This window comes from Ixodes scapularis, unplaced genomic scaffold (genome assembly GCF_016920785.2).
Source record: "Ixodes scapularis isolate PalLabHiFi unplaced genomic scaffold, ASM1692078v2 PGA_scaffold10__122_contigs__length_95168666, whole genome shotgun sequence".
Classification (NCBI taxonomy): Eukaryota; Metazoa; Arthropoda; class Arachnida; order Ixodida; family Ixodidae; genus Ixodes; species Ixodes scapularis.
In genome coordinates this window covers 86,841,863-86,861,497 of record NW_024609836.1, presented here as the reverse complement: position 1 = coordinate 86,861,497, position 19,635 = coordinate 86,841,863, and the positions used below count along the sequence as shown (strand labels likewise).

At 49.1% G+C, this 19,635-nt stretch overlaps 2 protein-coding genes across 2 annotated transcripts; one reads left to right on the top strand and one right to left on the bottom strand.

The window, feature by feature from the left end:
- Positions 1–1,065: 1,065 nt before the first annotated feature.
- LOC121834865 lies at positions 1,066–6,154 on the top strand. Its single transcript, XM_042288768.1, has 2 exons — positions 1,066–1,388; positions 2,482–6,154. Exon 2 carries the CDS (start codon positions 2,490–2,492, stop codon positions 3,918–3,920), a length of 1,431 nt encoding a protein of 476 aa, XP_042144702.1. The 5' UTR covers positions 1,066–1,388; positions 2,482–2,489; the 3' UTR covers positions 3,921–6,154.
- Positions 6,155–6,190: 36 nt separating this feature from the next.
- LOC121834864 lies at positions 6,191–16,472 on the bottom strand. The gene is made up of 5 exons (XM_042288767.1): positions 16,234–16,472; positions 15,516–15,666; positions 14,745–14,879; positions 13,018–13,215; positions 6,191–11,725 (listed from the first exon to the last, which is right to left on the bottom strand). The coding sequence occupies exons 2-5, from the start codon at positions 15,646–15,648 to the stop codon at positions 10,611–10,613; spliced, it is 1,581 nt and encodes a 526-aa protein (XP_042144701.1). The 5' UTR covers positions 15,649–15,666; positions 16,234–16,472; the 3' UTR covers positions 6,191–10,610.
- Between the last annotated feature and the right edge of the window lie 3,163 nt (positions 16,473–19,635).

The window sequence follows — 19,635 nt, the reverse complement described above, 5'->3', positions numbered from 1 at the left end:
GACGAAAGAAACCACCGCTTGATTGGCTGACAAGCGCCGTTCGTTGTTCGGCAACGGTTTGGGTTCTGTGATTAATCGCAGAAAAATTGATTATCCTATTTTAATACGAAAATCGGTGGTGCAGGATTATAATGTTTAGATTCTTGGGATGCTAGAGCCTCTAGAATAACGCATGACCAAGAGCGGACTATCTCAAAAACCTCTTTAGTGCCCCTTTAGGGGAAACTCGCAGCGCTGAACCGTTTACATTTGCAAATAATTATAACTTTTTTTTTTAAATACTATTCAATTAAGATGACAAATTGCGAGCAATATTGAATGTATTATCAGAAATTTAAATTTTTGAGCATCCCTACTCGACATCAACTAATTATATTTTAGGCTGAAATAGGTAGAATTGGGCCTCCGACCACTTTACTCGTATTTCAAAGCAAATGTTTGTATGAATTATTTTCAGTTCTCTTTCCACGTTACACTACTTACAACTTGACAAAGATTGACAGGGGAGACTGCTACGGCAGGTAGTTAAAAAAACCTGATACATAACATTTTCGGGAACCGCATGCACATTTCAAAAGAAATACCTCCGGACCATCATCCCTAAGAGGTGTTTTATATGTTTTTGCCATTCTTTTTGCCACCAAATCTACAGCAACCTCACAAGGTCGCCGAGAAAAATGCACGTCGTAACCGCGAACGGAACAGGCAATCTATAGATGCTACAAATGCACCGCACACTTAAAGAGAAGAGGTATATATATATATATAAATAAATTTCATGCTTTGATACTTACCATACATCTTCATGATTTGGGCTCGAAAATAGCCAGATTGGTGTCCTTCCACCACACGTCGTACCAACGGTTGGCGTTGAAGTCCGTAAGTCCAACTGCGCTCAACTTCTTTATATCGTTACACGGAATAACGACGTTTGCGTCGCCGTCCTAAAACTGGACGTACACATGCATGTACACAAGTAGACAGGATACGATTGTTCCGACCATGGTTCCGACACACGTGTTACTTTTGTTTAACGTTCTTTTGTTGGCGGCATTAAGGACTGCTGTCAATAGACCATTTGCAGTCTCTCCCAAGCGCCCCGGCGCGCGCGCGAGGAATCTTGGGATCGGTGTTCTGTCGGCCCCCGTCGTCTGGCTGCTCTCCGTTGGAATCGCATCACCTCGCCCTAGACATACTTTTCATCTTCGTTGTTTATACTTAATAATCCTCTTTTTTATCTACTCCAGTGTATTTTTCTTGTTCATAAGTGTATCTATTTCGTTCAGCGCTTTGTATTTCTTCTGTATATTACGTGTTTTTGTGCATATTCCATCGTTTTCGACGCGGCCGTCGACGGACACCACGCCGCTTCGTTCGCCGCTCCCGGGGTGAGTACTGACTGTTGCCGTTACGCTCTATCCCGCTCCTAGGCCGTTCATTTAACTCGTGTGCGGTCGCGAGAGAGCAGTTTCGAACATCACTACAAATGTCACCGCTGTAAGCAGAGAAATAAAGTAGTCATCACGAAGCGAAGGCCGACATGCCTTCGCTTCGTGATGCGCTCGCCCTGTGAAATGTGAGCGTGGGATATCGAGTACTGCTTGCGTGCTCAACATTCGGGACGGTGCTTTGTCGTTGCGATCTTTTTGCCCTTCGGACGCTTGCGAAGCTGTACCAGCGGTCGGCGTGCCTCGGCAGCGCTCGTCAACAACCGTCCGCGCAGCATCACATCCTTCGCGTTCGGTTCTTCGTCGCGGCGGGAGAAGGGGTTCTGACTGCGTTTTATGCATAGTATGGGGGAGATTCCATTGTTTATCGAAATTACAGTTCAGCTAGCGCGCTCACTGTGGTGAGGCAAGATTGCCCCTGCGAACCGCGCTAACACAGCGTCCCGCGAGTGCATATCTTTATTGATCATCCCGTTTTCACGCAAGCGCGTGCATATGAAATGCTAGACACTTTTTAGTGGCTCTGCGAACTGCTTCTTTTGGACGAACACTGACGCATTGAAAGCTGGAGTGTCTTTGCCACTCCTGTACAACACTTCACGGTCGTGCCAGCAGCTTTATGCTGCTGGCACGAAACGGATTATGGTCAAAACGCGTTCTTCGTATTCAGAGCTGCACTATATCATGGACACTGACAGGGCAGCAGCAACAAGCAGCTCAGTGACACTGGAGATGCTTGTCCCCAATGCCAGTGCGTGGCTTGCTTTCAGAATGCTCCTTCGACTGTGTAATGTTCGAAAGTGCACAAGAAGTTGTAGATTACAAAAGCTGGCATGTTTGCCTAATAGCAAACACTCTTTTTTTAGCACAAAGTTTACAGCAGGCTTTTTTTGAGGGGTTGTTACCCTAGATGAACTCTTACTTCGCAAGTTTAGGTTAATTCTGTCAAAACAACACCAAACCCATTAAAAAACTGTGTTGGTCAAATTTCCGTCCTCCTTTTAAAACGCTGACTGAGCTGCCTTTTTTTCAGGGAAGGCTATGGCGACACGGGATGTACCAGAGCCGCAAGAGCTACCACTTCCAGCAGGACCTTGGACCAAGCAGCTGAAGGACTTTCCTTCCGCATTCTCGGAAAGCCACATCCAAGGGCATGGCCAAGCAGCTGGAGCACAGAAGCACACAAGTTCTGGCTACAAAATGTTCAAGGCCCACAAAGTGCAGAACATCTTCCTCCACACCACAAGTGCATCAGAGACAATTGTCAAGGCTAACGTGGAGGCTTCCATGACCCTTACGAAGCGATACGCAGTGCATGCTGTGCTCTGCCAAGATGGGCAGGTCAGCAAGGCTTCCTGTTCCTGCAAGGCTGGACAAGGCGGTGTGTGCAAGCATGTGGCAGCACTGCTTTGGCACATGCTAGACCTGATAAGGGAGGGAAGGTCCTACATCCCGGATGCTCTGGCCTGCACTGAGGGAGCAAGGCAGTGGGGCCCATCTTCAAAGAGAGGTGCAAGTACGGTGTCGTTCAACGAACTAGAATTCGTCAAGCACGACTCTAGCAACAAGGCGAAGAGTGCGAGAAAAACCACGGAAGTGCATGTGGACGTGGCGCAGGCAACCGTCAAGAGGCTGCATACAGATTTCATTGAGAAGGGAATATTCCCAATGTTTGCGGACGTGATGGAAGAAGCTGCCTTCACACCCTTGCCAAGGAAGGTTCAGGAGCACTCGAACACGGATGATGGGGCCTCTGCAGCACGGATCAGCTTGCCCATAAAAGAGTGCTGGAATCACCAGATGCCACCAAGCGATCCATGCACCCTGACTCTTACACAAGCTCAGCACCTGGAGGAACAGACACGTGGCCAAAGCAGAAGTATGCTGTGGCACACGGAACGTGAGAAAAGGATCACGGCATCACAGTTCGGAGACATCGTCAAACGACAAGCACCCGTGAACGAAAAGTTTCTCAGGACGATTTTCTCGGGCGGACATGGCACGACACGTCACATGAGGGCGGGACTTCAGAATGAGGCGGCTGCTCTGAAGCGCTACAAGGCCAAGCAAAAGGTCCAAGTCTTCAGTGTTGGCCTTTGCATCAACCCTGGCCTTCCCATGCTGGGGGCATCACCAGACGGGCTGGTCTGGGACGAAGATATACAGGAGTACGGACTAGTCGAAGTGAAGACCGTGTCACGGGCGATAGATGCGAACCTGACGACCTTCGAGGAGGTGATGAGCAGAGGGTTTGTGGAGTTTATCCATGCGGACAAGAGTGTCGACAAAAAGCACAAGCACTACTACCAGGTGACAGGACAACTTGCGCTCACAGGACTGGAGTGGTGTGACCTTGTTGTTGACTGGGCGAAAGACTGCTGGGTCACACGGGTGCCCTTTGATGAGGCACTCTGGGTGAACGTTATGGTGCCACGCCTGACAGACTTTTTTTTTAAATATCGGAAAGACTGAGTGTTGATCATAAAATTGTAGTGTCTGTTGTGGGCGGTTCTAGTGCCAAGTTTGGACACTTTTGGTAATCGGGTTGCAAACACTGCCCGCGTGGGTGGGCGGCTCCGTACGTCAGCCTGCTGGTTTCGACTTCGACAACACCGGTTCTTGGCCTACCCGGTTTACGCAACTCGAGGAGTACGCTTATGCCTCCGTACTTCGCCAAGCACCACCGGACATTCAGGTGCGGACACTTCTCTACTGCATGGGCCCCGAGGCTCGGGTCCTTCTCGACATGTTCGGCTTGAACGCCGCCTCCCTGAACAACTACAACACGGTGGTCAAGCGCTTCTCGGAACACTTCCTGTACCCCGTCAACGAGGTGTAAGAGTCCTCGAGGTTCCACGAGCGGGTTCAGCAGCCGGGAGAGAGCGTCGACAGTTACTACGCCGAGCTCTGCAAGCTTGTCAAGTGGTGCAACTACCCGTCCCCCAAAGTCGAAGAACGCCTGGTTCGCGACCGGTTCGTTGTTGGTCTTTGCGACGAACGCCTGTCCGGCCAGCTCTGCTGGAAAGCCAAGCTCAGCCTCAAGGACGCGTGGACGCAGGTGAGGCAGATCGAAGACGCCGAAAAAGAAAAAAACTGCTCGCGGGAGTCGAGAGTGTCCAGGTCACCGTCAACGTTGACGCCACCAAGTCTTGTCATGGTCCGACGCACCAACGCAAGACAACAAAACGGTCAGACGACGCATCAGCAGTGTCTTCACTTGGCGATAACGACCCAGGTTCCTGCAGCTACTGCAGTCGGGCCCCCCACACACGCTCAGACTGTCCTGCTCGGCAGTCTCTGTGCAATTATTGCAAGAAGAAGGGCCACTTCGCGGACGTCTGTTGCGCTCGGAAACGAAAGCAGAGCAAGGTGGCGTTCCTTACCGCTCCACGCAATCCTCGAGACTGAGAAGGCCAAGGCCAAGTACGTTGAGGTCAATGTCGACAACTACACGGCGATATTCAAGGTAGATTCCGGCGCGGAGGCGTCTGCTGTTTCGGAAGCCTTCCCGAACTTACCTCATCATCTGGACAAGGTCGACGACCTGCTGACAGCACCAGGAGACCAGTCGCTAAAAGTCATTGGGTACTTCATGGCTACCCTCCTGTGGCGAGGCAAGACCGGTCATCAGCGTCTGTACGTGATCAAGTCCCTCTCTATGCCCCTGCTCGGGTTCCCAGCCATCCAGGCTCTGGGTGTGGTAAAGTTCTTGGACGACATGAAAGTGCCGGCACCGCAGGGACTTTTCAGAGGTCTCGGCACGCTCAAGGAGGAGTACAAGATTCGGCTACGCCCGGATGCGGTTCCGTTTTCACTTAGTGTTCCATGCCGCATACCGATACCCCTGCGCGAGGTGGTGCAAACAGAACTGGCCAAACTGGAGCAAGACGGAGCCATTCGGCGTGTCACCAACCCCACACCTCGGGACGCTGGACTGTTCATGGTTCCAAAGTCGTCGGGAGGTTACCGTGTCTGTATCGACTTTACAAAATTAAATCAAGTTGTCCCGAGAGAACGTCATGTGCTCCCCACCGTCGATCAAGTCCTGGGACTTCTGGGCGATGCGGCAGTCTTCTCGAAGCTCAAAGTTACCTCAAGCTTCCATCAGGTCAAGCTTTCCAAGGACTCTCAAGAGCTTACGATGTTCATTACGCCGTATGGGCGTTATTGCTTTTGCCGACTCCCATTTGGCATCACGTCGGCCCCCGAGTTTTTCCAGCGACAGGTGGCGTGGATCTTGGAAGTCCTAGACGGATTGGTCAACATGGTCGACGACATCCTAGTCTTCGGCAGAACGAAAAAGGAACATGACCAACGCCTGCGGCAGGTGCTGTTGTGTCTCTCCGAGGCCGGCGTCACCCCTAGCTTCCGTCGACGGTTCGGCCTCAGGTGGACCTGTCTACTCGCGTCATCGTGATGTGCCTCGTCCAGCATCACCACCACGTGTTCGTGGTGATGGTACGGGCCGACACTACTCAACCCATTCTGGAAGACAAGTGGTCGCTCCCAAGAGACTCAATCTGTAAAACTTTGTTTTTTTTCACAGCCAAGGTGTCCGATACTCTCCTTGAACATTCTAAAGGGGGGATTTTGCGGGCGGTGCTAGTGCCAAGTTTGGACACTTTCGGTAATCGGGTTGCAAACACTGTGCCCACGTCTTGTGTAAAAAGCCATTGCCTCGTGTGATAAAGGTGCCTTTTGGTTCCTAGCTCTGGACGCTCAGTTGGTTGCTTGCCGTCGCTGGTGGGCTGTGCAGTTTCACCGCCGGCCACAGCCCGGCACGGCAGTGTCACAAAGGAATCAACCTCATTTTTAATGCCAAAGACTTGGAGAACATATAATAAACCAACTTTTGTGAACTGAAAGTGGCTGTCATGACAAGTAGTTGGAATGCCTCAGACTGCTCATGTCGGCACAAGAATTTGTTGCAAACTGTAGCGCGTACCTCTGTCCGATATAGTAGTCGCAATATTTGTGTACTGAAAATAGAGTTTGTGCACTGTGCATGCTAAATTTCATACACTTTTCCATTGTTTACAAACCCACGCCCCAGCGTGTAATCTTCACAGCCTAGCATGCGCGTGGTCGTCAGTTGTGAAACCGTCCAAAGCACGCGCCATACACACAAACACTAAAGATGGTATGGGAGCGTGTGACACCTAAAGAGGGCATGATCCTCTTCTGCATTATGCGCGAAAGTTCCAACAACGACCATGTGCTGTGGCTACCAACGCCGCTTCCGGCGGCCCACCTGGGAGCAAAATTGGTTTACGGTAGTGTCGTTACTGATTTCAGCGCTATTGATGGTGAAATTTTGGTTGCACGTCAAGGTCCCCACATGTTCTTCCTCTGGGGTGACAGACATCTTCCTTTGGTTTAATCTGTAAACCCTCTAATCTTCATTTGCTGGGGCATATTGACGGAGAATTTTAGTAATTCGCACAATTTACAATGCAACAGCTTGTTTTCAACATCTTGAATTTTTGCCTGTGGCACACGCAATGGCATCTCAGTTAAAGCCCCTTCATGTTTTAAAAGTAGCGCAAAGTGCGTCGATGCACGAGGCACGTGCAACATGCAGCCCTTGGGAAGATCATGGCGACACAGCGCAGCACTGAGCTAGATTTCAGACGCCATGTCCTTCCCAGAAGTGGCACACGGTACGTGTCTCGAGAATTTCCACAACAATGAATGGCGCCACTTTTCCCAGGATAGAGGGGCTTTAATCTCAGTCTGCCTGTTGCCCCACCAAACAGTTCTGCTAGGAGTCGACTGTGGCCCCACCATTACGTCTATTTTTCTTTATTAACCACTACATTTCCGCCCTTTTTAGAGGATATGTGTGTATTAAAATAAAACATCCAAAAGTATTGAAATTAATTTAATCAGTCCTAGTTAAAAATTAAGAATAATCAAATGCTCGCTACTCTGTCGTGTAGTGTGCAACCAATCTAAAATTAAAACCTGGCAAGTTTGGACAACATTTTATTGCGTTGAGTACTTCTGACAGGAATCCTAACGTCCTTGATTTCTTTCATCATGACCATCTACCTTTGCTTTGAAACATTTATTTAACGACCAAAGAAGTGGCCACCATATCTGCCCTGCTGTTTGGGCATAAAAAGAGGAAAAGCTTTTAATCTTCTCGGGAGCTTCCAGGGCGAATGAGACAAGTGGCAGCGATCAGGGACTCCTGGGGCTTCAGTAGTCTGGAGTCACCTGGTTGATCTCGGCGAGTATGGTTTCCTTGAGTGCCGTAGGGAGGTTCTGAAGTTGCCCGACTGTGACGTTGTTGGGGGCCAGGTGCACTGCGAGTGGAGGGTGAACGGGCAATCCATCCCAAGAGCTTGGTGACAGGGTGAACACAAGTGTAGCATCCAGAGTCATGTTGCGCTGGTTGCGGAAAAAAGACGTCCGAGGCCCGTTCAGCTAGCTCCTCGGGAGAGACACCTTTGCGAAGGGCAACAGTGGCAGCAAATTGCCTAGGTTTGTGGTCCCCGAGGAGAGAACGGAGGAGCCTTCAAACTTTCGAAAGATGGCTATTGCCGGAGATGGATCTGCACAGGGAAGTCCAGCAGTTGGAAGCGAGTTCCGAAGTGTAGCACGAGATAGTCTTTTGGAGTTTATGTGAAGGTTTGAGGAGTCGTCGTGGTCTGCGAGAACGGCGGTAACAGGCCAACAGGTGAATGCGGCGGTCCAGTAAGTAAATGCTCGTCAAAGCGGCATCGTCCGGTACGGTTAGCCGCTTTGTGGCAGACTTGTGGGCGGACTGGATAGCTTGTATAATGTCGGAAAAGCCAGCAAGTTCCATGACAGAAGAAAGAGCTGCTCGGAAGTTGTCCCACTTAGTGAAGAATGTGTCGCAGCAGGCGCGACAGTGAGATAGGGTTGCGGATAGGAAGTCGTAGCGTAAAATAATGGGGAGGTGATCACCGCCGAGGCGGTCGCCGGCGACATGCCATCTCCAGCGTCGAGGGTAACGAGCACAGGTAAAGTCGGGGCAGGTGTCCTGCTGTTGGGAGGATTGTTTGATACGTGTGGGGGTGTCTGGGATGTTGAGGAACGAAAGTTTCAGCCCTGTGAGGTCTGCAAGAAGCCGCGTGCCGTGGGGAAGGTCAATGTCGTAGCCCCATGCGTGTGTTTGGCATTAAGATCACCGCAAACGGGAACGTCGTCTTTTGGATAAAGACGGGCGAAGTGCTTAAAAAAAGGGATGTTTAGCGGCTGCCTTGTCCAGCGGTTTAGCGATGTGTCTGGAGCCACATAGACAGAGAAGAGAAAAACGGGCCGTTGAGGAATTGGCGGCAACCCGTAACGCTGGTCATTGCAGAGCACCTCTGTGAGGTGTCGAGAAGAGTGAAGCACACTGATCGATGAACGTACAGGGCGGAACGAATCCAAGGCAAGGGGGCACTAGTCTCAATGTTCGGAGCAAGTCCATCGTACTGTGGCAAAGAAGGGAGGGGGCCGTTGATTTCTTGTAGAGCAAACGCAGCGGCCATGTCGGATGACGAGTGAAGATAAAATTTTTCGATGAAGTCTGCCTTCTTCTGTTTAAGCGAGCAACAGTTCCACTGAACAATCCTGGGGGCGCTAACCATGTTTGCGTGGTGATAGTGGGGGGCCGCCGAACGGAATGATGCCCTGCATCGCGAGGCGCCCGATTACTGCACGGGTGCAGGTATCCACGAGAGTAAACAGCGAGTTTTGCATCGTCGGAATTCGCTGCGTGGCTGCCAGCATTTGTTTTGTGAAAAGGGTGATTTGTTGTTGCAAGCCAGTAAAGTCTGACCCTGACGGAAGTAGGGCAGGCGTCTCACTAGTGCTGTTGACAGCTCTCGCTGATTCTGCGAAGGTGGTCCGAGGCGGTTCTGATGTTGGGACTTGTGTGAGGTCGGCGGTGATGTTGTGTGCCGGCGTTAGGAGTTTTGTGGCGAGCACCGGGCGGGAGTCAGTCTTCTGCTTCGCAGACCTCGGTGCTGCGATGAGGGCTTTGGGCGCAGATAACAGCACAGCTTGCTGAGCAGGAGCTAGTTTCAGGCGTCACTGGTGGTGACGCCGGCTTCTCTTTGGATGTTGATGAAGGCAACTGACGACGCTGTGTTGTGCCGTTGGCTTGGGTGCTGTTGGGGCACTGGGCAACGCGAGGCTGGTGCCGTCGAATGTAATGAGTGCCGACCCAGAGTTTGTGAGAGGACCGGCCTGGAGGATAGCAGATTTCCGGCAATGAAGGTTTTTTAGGACGCAGAATCCAGGTCGCCAGACTTTTTTTATGAATCCGCGAACCTGGCCACGGCGAATGGCCTCGTAGCCTTGCACGGAGACCTGCAGAGTGCCGATCGGGATGTATGTTACATTGAGGAATGCATCGCACACTTGAGACAAAGCAGCATCAACTGCAAGTTGATTACTGCAGTCGAGGTACCTCACTTGGTAGGGGGCTGCAATGGTGTAGGAGACCTGAGGTCTATCTGTGCAGCAACTGCAGAGTCAATGGCAAGAAAGACCCCGTCCATGATGCGGCATGGTTTGGCCGGCCGTAGAATGACAGTGTGGGAGAACTCACTGCAGAACGATGCTGCTGGAGGCGCCGCGGGCGGGGCCGCCTTACGTCGGCGAGAGACAGGATGCCATCCGTCCTCCAGGGGGAACGAGTCAGGGTTCGAGTCACGTTGGATGCACCGGGGTGAGGTGGTAAGCTTAGTCGCAGCGGCGCCGAAGAAAAAAATGCCACGAGCACGCTTCGTTTCATTGGCGGCAGTGCGGATGTGGCAACTGTTGTTGAGGGGCGACAACTTGCTTTCGGGATCATCGTCGCCGAGGATGGAGAATGGATTCTGAGTAAAGACCGCAGGTTGAATTCACGCGGCAACAAGTGGTGCATCAAGAAGCGACGTGACGGCAGGAGTGGTTGCACCGGCTGTGGGTGGTGCATTGAGCGGTAAGCTTCAGACAGCGGGAGAAGCCAGCGTGGCCTCGGTGGGTTGTGAGTCCATTTCGTTGGGTAGAGGAAAGTCCCGAGGGCCGTAGTCGGTGCTAATGGTCGTCATGGGTCATGAGGGCGTGTGGGCACAAAAAGTTGCCGGAGCTGAAGTGAGCTAGATAGAGAGATATGGCCTCTTTTTTCTCCACGACCATCTACGAAGCCACAAGACTGCAGCTCTAGCTTCGACTGAGCAGTGGCTCTCTCGTGAAATTGCACAGCAAAGCACAGACCTTCCAGATAGAGTCCAGGCTCTTGCTCATACTGTTTGGGAAAGTACCCCTCAAGATTCGAAAACACTTCATTTGTCCAATCACTCGTTCCACGTGGATCCGGACCTTCGCAATCGCCCTAGTTTTCGCTTCGTCCTCCAGGGAGAGCTGTAGCCTTCCCCCAAGGAAAGGTGGAATGTTCAGGTTAGCCCCTGCAGCTTCGACCTCTTCAGTGATCAAAAAGCCTCTGTCCGCCATGACAGAGTCTCCGGGCTCAAGAAGGTTGCATAGCCCGGAACATGCGGTCAGGGCTTTGTCAGAGACGCGGCCAGGGGCAAGGTCGCTCACGAACGACACGAACCCATTGGGGGTGATGCCCAGCAGTCCCTTGGCAGTGTTGTGGCACTTGTAGCTTGAGTAGGTATCACTCTGCACCCTGAAGTCGCTAGGTGTCTCGATGAAGATTTCCGTGCAATCCAGAATGACTCTCGTCGATGGATACGCCTCGATGAAGCACTCCGGCATGTGCTTGTTCACAACCTGTCGCGACGGCCAGTAGTTGAGTTGAGCAAGGTAGTCCGCTAGGTAACCAATCCAGAATGTCCACACCCGGCTGACTGTGCTGATGTGGATACGAAACCGGTATGCAAGGTCCTGCTCCAAAAGTCCCACCCTCAGGCGGGACAACACGAGCAGCAGCTGATCATCCATGGATAGATAACGTGACCTTCTCTGCGGACCTTGACTTTCCTTGTGAGCTTCATAACCTGCCTGAACAAACTTGTAAAAGGCGAGAAATCTCTCCAGGGAGTCGAATCCCGTGTAGAAGGCCAGTTTCTTTGGGTCCTGTTGCACGGCTGTGAGCGTGAAGTTCTGAAAGGGGATTGTAGCATCGATGACCTCCTCTGCTTTGTCATACATCTCCTCAAGATGGGCTACTTTCTTCCGCAGAGCTTCATTTTCTTTCTGTAGACGGTCGTTGTCCTTGCGCAGTTTCTCGTTTGCAGAAGCGAGCTCCTCTAGCTGCCTGATGCGATCACGCAGGGCTTGATCGATACATCCTGTGATGCTGTACTGGTGGTCTGCCAGATGGGGAGATAGCAAAATAAATATCACATCATTTTTGCAGTCAAATATCAAAACAAAAAACTAGGCTTTCTCCTTGTAATTGCCTTGGCTCTGCCAAATAGCATATCATGTGCCATACAAAAAAAGCATCACATGTTAAAGGGGCCAAGAAACGATATGCATTTGGATGTTCTGCACCTCATACAAGCATACTGACGTCTGTAGCACAAATATAATCTATATAATAATCTATATACCACAAACCAGAGGCTCCCCTGCCAAGGTTATATTCTGAGGAATAGAAGGCTAATTTACAGTCAGAAATCACAATGTTGAGAAAGCCTAGGGTTCACACCAGGGTGACGACACTTGAATACAGACGGCTTATGAACTGGACCCAAGCACTGAGTGAGCACCTGACTATTTGGTTACAATCAATGCCATGGTAACTATTGGGGCTTGGGCTTGTGTCTAATCACTGCGCCAACAGTAGCAGCTAACCCCTAACAGTAATCATGTGATTATTTTACCTGGCTGTGAGGAAGAGCAGAATATTGCTTGTTCTCAAGCTTTATTGTGCGACAGCAGCATTTAGCAGAAGTAACTGAGTCGGTTTATGACCTCTTTAATGCTGCTCTGTTCCACACGAAGGAGCTATAATGGGAATGCTGGCTATTCGCCTTGAGATCCGATCGTCAGGGGTGCTGCGGGGAAATGCGGAACTAAGCTTTGTTCTACACTTACTTGGAGCACGGAGAATGCTGCGGACGCTAACTCGAAGCCCTGAGAGGCTCCGGTGCAGCGTTCGTGCGCATGCATTGGAGTCAACTGCGAATTCTAAGAGCATGCATAGCCTTGCCCGTGCTCCATAACAAAAGTGGGGATGGTTTTTTTGTGGACGCCAGAGAATCGCCGCTTGTCTTGTAGGAAACAATGGATAAACAAAAGCATGTGTCCCCACTTTTCAATCTGGATCTTGAGGCAAATAACATGCAAGCAGGGCTGTGGCAGCATCTCCTTTGTACCTGGCAGACAATGAAGTGAGGGTGTGACCGCAATCTGAAAGAACAACTCCGCGGGTACCTTGCATGTGCGGTATCTTAGAGTGCACCGTGCCATATGGTGCTGCGAGTATGGAACGGCCACAACTTGCGTGCTATAGCCAGCGGTGACTGAGTTAGTACAGTTTGTAAAGTTCGACGTACTGCATGTAAGTGTTCCATGCACCTATCGGGACTGCTGCACAGTTGACAGGGATGCCAAATAAACAGACGAGCAACACTGATGCTCAATGTTAGGAGCTTACCGCTAGCTATTACATCATCAGTGTCAGGGGCACCAGCGGAGGCCAAGGGGCTGCCGGGTTGTGCTGGCTCCTGGCTAGCAGGCAGGGTCACGGTCTGTGCCAGGTCAAGGTCCGACAGAAAGTAGGCCGGCAGCGGCTGCAGCGCATGGCGCTTCCTTGCGCAGATCATGTTTGGGACCTTTGGGCAGGCCGCAACATCTGCAGGCAAGGATAAGGCAATTGTTCACGCAATTATTTTATAAGCATTACATACCGGCTGGAATTCTGTCTAGCACAGGGCACAGCTTACACTGTACGGAGCACATAACATGTCAAACAACCAAGAGCTCAGCTGGATCAATAGCGGTCACTGTTTCTACCCTTTGGTAGCTGGTCTGGAATGTTGTAGCCAAATAGCGATTGTTGCAGTTCTTTCTGAGACGAAGTGCATTCAACAGCCACCGGCGTATAAAAGAAGGGAACAAAGTTTATATCCTTATTCAACATAGTTTGGCACACAACAAAAGGTTTGTCCCAAGCGAGCCAATCAGAGTACACTTCTCTAGTAAAGAGCTGTCACATACATTTGACTTCAACACTTCAATCAGTTCACAGGGGTTATAGAGTCTGCCACCTGCCATGTTACTGTGAAATCGACTATATTCGGTGCCATCTTAGGCTGTCCATACTTGCCTAAAGGGCCCTTTATTAAACATAATTATATTTCCGCATTCATATGTGTTTCCATTTGTGACACGAACGATATGCACAGCTGCAACTTCTTACAAAGCAGTTGGCTCAAGCATATTACGACCGCAAACTCCTGACAAGGCATGTCCAACTCTATCTGCTTGAATGGTCACTAGGAAGCTGCCTAGTCAAGCAAACACGGTGGACAGTAATTATAGAGTCCTTGCACCTGACGTCAGTTTTCGCTCAAAATATTTCTAGAATTCATGTTGGTACATTTTCTCCTATGTTTTCCTATGTGCTAAGAGAGTGTTTTCCAGCTCGCTGAAGTCCTCTTGCATTGTGACCGACTGTGTCAGATAGAGCAGTCGGAAATATAAAGAAGCATCGTCTGGTACCGTTCAAACACACTGCTGTTATTTAGAGTCGAGATGAGCTGGCACTTCAATGTACGACAGGAAACATGCAGAGCCTTCACTACTTTCCACAACGAGAGAGCTGGATTAAAAGCTGTCATTTGGGGCCATCAGAGATGAAGGCAGCAGAGCGACATCCCCTGGTGCCTTGAGCAGCAAGCTAGCTAAGCCAAGCCAAATCCTTGAAAAAGGCAGTCAGTAGGTTTATATGCCACCTATTCCCACTGCAAATTTAATGACGGACGAGAATGTTATACTTTTTCAGTTTCAGTGATATCCTTGATGCTACTTAACCGCACGTCGCAAAACCTCTTTTCGATTGCAGTCCATTTGCGTCGTCTAGCCGTTGAGAGATCTCATGTATTCAGACAAAACATTGTTATTATGTCTGCAGCTCTACAAAATCTGACATTACGATTGCTTGAAGCTCCGTCTTTTTCTATGAGAGCGATGATTGCTTCCGTAGGTCACGTATTTCGCCATGCTCACTGGGTAGCACCGCTGTCCACAAATCACCAGACGCCACCAGCAGTGACGTAGCTCACGTGAGAAACGACCCATGTATACAGTGATCACAAGCAAGAATATAAGCAGGGAAAAACAACTATTGCAGAAAGAAACAAAAATAGGCAAATAACATACACTTCGGAAATGTCCTGGTTGGAAAAAACCGGGGAGCTTTGTCCTCGTACTTCTTTCTCCCAGTTTCGTTAAAATGAGCGCCGCATATTCTGCTGTCAGAGGTTGGCGTCCACAGAGAGAACCGTCCAGTGGTACCTGCATGCAAAAGAAGCAGTTAGCACCATATTAAGATTCACCCATTCAACTTTGGAGCAAGTGCAACTCAATCTCAGTGGTAAGAATGGATGCAGCAGCCGTGGCGTCTGAACAGGGGCGTCAGTAAACTATCCGGGCAAGGGGGTAGAATTCAGTTCTCCTCCTCCCCCATCGTCACCCCACCGCCTTCTAAACACTTCCAGTACCATTGTGCAGCGGGCACTAAGAACAAGCACATAGTTTATGCCTAACAAACCTGGAGTGGATGCACGCTGAAAATGATAGAAGCACTGTGAGAGTATCTTTGCTTTAGCTGTAGGGTAGTGAGATGAAGCGACATTCCTGCGATGCAATCAAATATTGGTATGTCGGTGCAGGTGGAAGTGGCCAAGAGAGTGAAAAGGGCACATGCAACATCTGGGATTCTTTGAGATTGTCTTTTTTGTTTCAGTCGTATGTTGCACTTATAGGTCAAAAATAATGAATGCTATTTTTATTTTTAAAAAAAATGTGTTTCGCAGGTATGTTGTACATATGGGTAAAATGACTTGGGCCACGTCGGACAGTACACACACTGTACCTTCCTGATCATTGTCAGGAAAGTGTAGATAACAAGTAAAAAAATATGGTAAATACCTTTCCTGTTGATTCGCTGTACCCAAATGTTGCGTAGATGGCTGTTCTTCGGAAAGCGATTCCAGGACACATGCTTGGCAGTGAGAGTGGTGTGGGCACAGCCCGGTACACAGCAGGTTGTACCGCCCGTCATGTGGCTTCTGAGGGTGACCTAAGAAGATACTACATTCAGCTGACATCTCGAATAGTGAAATAAATAAGTGAAGTGACCATCAGTTTCAAAGTTGCAGTTGCTGACATAACTCGCTTGCTAAGGGCCCGCTCAACTCACAACCGCTGTTAAGAGCGATTGTGAAGCTATGCGATGTACTACATACGCATACCAGCCGCGACGATGAATCACCGGCGCTCGCGGACGGTCAGCGAACGCGAGAAAAGTGACGCCGCGCGGACGGTTGTTGACGAGCGCTGCCGAGGCACGCCGACCGCTGGTACAGCTTCGCAAGCGTCCGAAGGGCAAAAAGATCGCAACGACAAAGCACCGTCCCGAATGTTGAGCACGCAAGCAGTACTCGATATCCCACGCTCACATTTCACAGGGCGAGCGCATCACGAAGCGAAGGCATGTCGGCCTTCGCTTCGTGATGACTACTTTATTTCTCTGCTTACAGCGGTGACATTTGTAGTGATGTTCGAAACTGCTCTCTCGCGACCGCACACGAGTTAAATGAACGGCCTAGGAGCGGGATAGAGCGTAACGGCAACAGTCAGTACTCACCCCGGGAGCGGCGAACGAAGCGGCGTGGTGTCCGTCGACGGCCGCGTCGAAAACGATGGAATATGCACAAAAACACGTAATATACAGAAGAAATACAAAGCGCTGAACGAAATAGATACACTTATGAACAAGAAAAATACACTGGAGTAGATAAAAAAGAGGATTATTAAGTATAAACAACGAAGATGAAAAGTATGTCTAGGGCGAGGTGATGCGATTCCAACGGAGAGCAGCCAGACGACGGGGGCCGACAGAACACCGATCCCAAGATTCCTCGCGCGCGCGCCGGGGCGCTTGGGAGGACTGCAAATGGTCTATTCGAAGTTTTGAAGGACGTGCAGTATGCTGCCGCTGCGGCGCCACCAGTGCAACAACTACCATCACGTGAATTCATGTGTTGGTAGGAAATAATCTTAAAATACAATTTGTATTCTAATACTTATTAACAAAATTTGCTAATGTTTCAAATGCCGCCCTGCAGCCGCAAGAACGAACGCCAGCAGCTAGGCACCAAGTGCAAAGGTGACAGCACATAGGGGCTGTGTTCCAAAATTTACTCGATCCGACTCCGGAGTAAAAGTTTCGTACCGTGGCGTTCCAAAACTTACTCGAGCTTACTCGATGACGTCAGAACTCGCGTTCCAGAAGCGGGTTGTTTACTCCGGAGTAATTACTCGCGCTACCCTCCTCGATCGGGGGGTAAAGTCAGATCAAATCGAGTAAATACGTCACGTGATCTGTTCGTCGTCTGCTTTCTGCGCCGACAGCCGTCAAAGCTCGCTTGCTCCGTTGGTTTTGGTGGCGGACGTTCGAAATGACAAAGAATTAGGTGCAGCATGTTGGTTACTGCGATTTGCTGTTGTCAACGCAGGAATTTACTGCATTACATCCAGACCGTTCACCTCCCCCGGGAACGTGTACTTGTTATTATCTGAGTGCGAGCGTAAACAGGAGCTTCTCCGCATCCTCGTCCTCGGCATTGGGGGAATGCCGTATTCTCACGTTCAAGGCCGAAAATGTTTGAACTCGGTATATGATAATGTAGTATTTTTGTTTCCTCCAGAGTGTGTGTAATGAGAGGATAACGTTCGTAAAGCAGTGAAGGCTTCGAAAATTTCACTGTAATCACATTCGCGTCAAAGCGAACGTGAGTTTCATATCATTCTGGAGAAAGCACCCTCGCGCTGTACCGCTACACCGTGTGGAATATATCTCTGCAAAACATAATCGGTGCAAATTACAAGGCGTGGAATATATGCGTTTAGGGCACCGTGACTAGAATTGCAGCGATCGCGCTGATTAATAAAAACACATTTTTTTATGTCTAGCTGTAAGGAGTAAGTAATTTTGATCTCAATATACAGCTCAAAACGAAGGTGAGTAAAAGGAGCTGGTGGATCCACCTCAAAAAACACCACGTCGTCATTAACATTACCGTTCTTCGGGTGCTTTCTCCATGATCAGAAGGATCGTCTGCTATTTTCTGCCATCGCTGCTGTGTTTTCTTTTTGCCGTCGCCCAAGACGAAGCCAATCCGCGTAGTATCCAGGTGATTATCCTGGCCGTTCCAAAATCGAGTCGCGGATCGTTTACTCGCGATGTCACGTGGTATTACCCGCTGACGTAGGAGGCAGGTTACTCGGGTAAGATTTGGAACATAGCCAGTAGGGGTGTCGCGAACCGGCCGAGGTTCGAGTTCGACCTGGTTCGACTTTTTCGAACTTTTCGTGGAAATTTCGACGAACCTTATATTGAGGTTCGACTCGTGTGCGCATGCGCGACAGGCTGGCCAGTTGGCTTCGGATTGGATGGTAATGGCTAATGGGTGAATTAAGGGCACCGCTGGTTGGTTATTTCAGTTAATACAGTACAAACAAAATTAAGTTATTAATGTCTTTAGTGATTAGAAGTGGTTTCTTTTAATTCCAACTGTTCATAAAATAAAATAACCATTTGCATAAAAATAAATTTTCCAAACCTAGACATGCGTCTATCAAGGTCTGGCCACACTGTCCGCAAAGTCGAACCGGTCGAATCTGGTAAAAAGTTTCGAAGGTTCGTCGAACCGGTTCGACTTAGTCGAACCCCGAAAGTTCGACCTAAAAATCCGGTTCGACAAAAGTTCGCGACACCCCTAATAGCCAGGGTGACAGGGATAATAGTCAATGAAATCCATTCTGGTAGCCACTTCTATCCATAGCCATAGCCATAGATCTTTCAACAAGAAAAATGGCGGACGATTCAGGTGGTTCCGCGGCGGTTTACTCCTCGGTTGTCTCGTTCACGCCAAAATGCTTGCTCATGCAAACGAGAAAAGTACTTAGAGCCTGGCGCTGAATACTGAGGAACAACAGAGCTACAACGCAGGAAAAGAGCAAGCGCTGCCGTGCCGCAGGCAAGCGCAGCGGCAGTATCGATATCGCAAGAATGTGCCGGCGACGGCGAATCCGGCGTTCACGGTGCCGACAGCCAAAGAGCCTACACATATTTTTTCTTGTAAATTTTTCTTCTCGCTCTGCTGTTATTGGGCACAGCTAAGTTCCAATTTCGAACTTGCCTGTTATTTCTGGAACTCGTGGTTCCCGAAATTAATCAAATCTTCCAAACTTGCCTCATGACACACATTCAAAACTTTTATAGTACCATAGCTCCATGTAGTGACGTTTTTAACCCATCTTGTATATAGCGTTCAAGTGTTTTCTTAATTATCACTAGAATTTTCGTACCCCGTTTTGCCATATGTATATTGTACTTCATTACCAAGGAGAAAGCTGTTCATGAGCACAAAAGATAAATGGATGAATGAATGGTCCATCTTCGCCTTTTTGAGTTGTACATCGAATGAAGACAATTTGTTGTGAACATTCACTCTTATGTTTGATAAAAAAAATTTACAATGCAGAAACTTCTGTTAGCCAGTTAGAAAGTATCGGTGGGGACCAGCGGTTTTCCACATCTAATAAATCTCAGTTATTTGTTCATATTTATTTGGTGGTGTCGAGTTTCAATTGTTCTAATATGCCCATTTAAAATTGTAATAGAATAGCTGTGTTACAAGTAGTCTAATGAGCATTCCATTTGTTTAATAGAATATGTAAATTTGTCTAATTATTATTCTATAAGACTAACAGAATGCTTGTATTAGTCTATGAAACTTTATATTCTAATAGAAGGCATACATAACCCAATATTTCTATTAGTCAAATATAGTTTTGTATTAGTCTAATACACATCTCTACTCGTGTGATAAAGATGTTTATTAGTCTCATAGAGATTCCTATTGGTCTCATACAAGTTGCTATGAGCCTTATAGGGATTCCTATTAGTCTCATAGGAGTTGCTATTAGTCTCATAGGCATTTCTATTAGTCTTATAGGAGTTCCTATTAGTCTCATAGAAATG

Bases quoted from the DNA above. Each gene is read 5' to 3' on its own strand.
- LOC121834864 (XM_042288767.1), bottom strand. From the start codon at position 15,648: ATGACGGGCGGTACAACCTGCTGTGTACCGGGCTGTGCCCACACCACT. The intron at 13,216-14,744 runs GTATGTTATTTG...CCTTGCCTGCAG, and splicing joins AACCAGGACATTTCCGAAGT to ATGTTGCGGCCTGCCCAAAG. The intron at 11,726-13,017 runs GTAAGCTCCTAA...CCCATCTGGCAG, and splicing joins TGATGATGTAATAGCTAGCG to ACCACCAGTACAGCATCACA.
- LOC121834865 (XM_042288768.1), top strand. From the start codon at position 2,490: ATGGCGACACGGGATGTACCAGAGCCGCAAGAGCTACCACTTCCAGCA.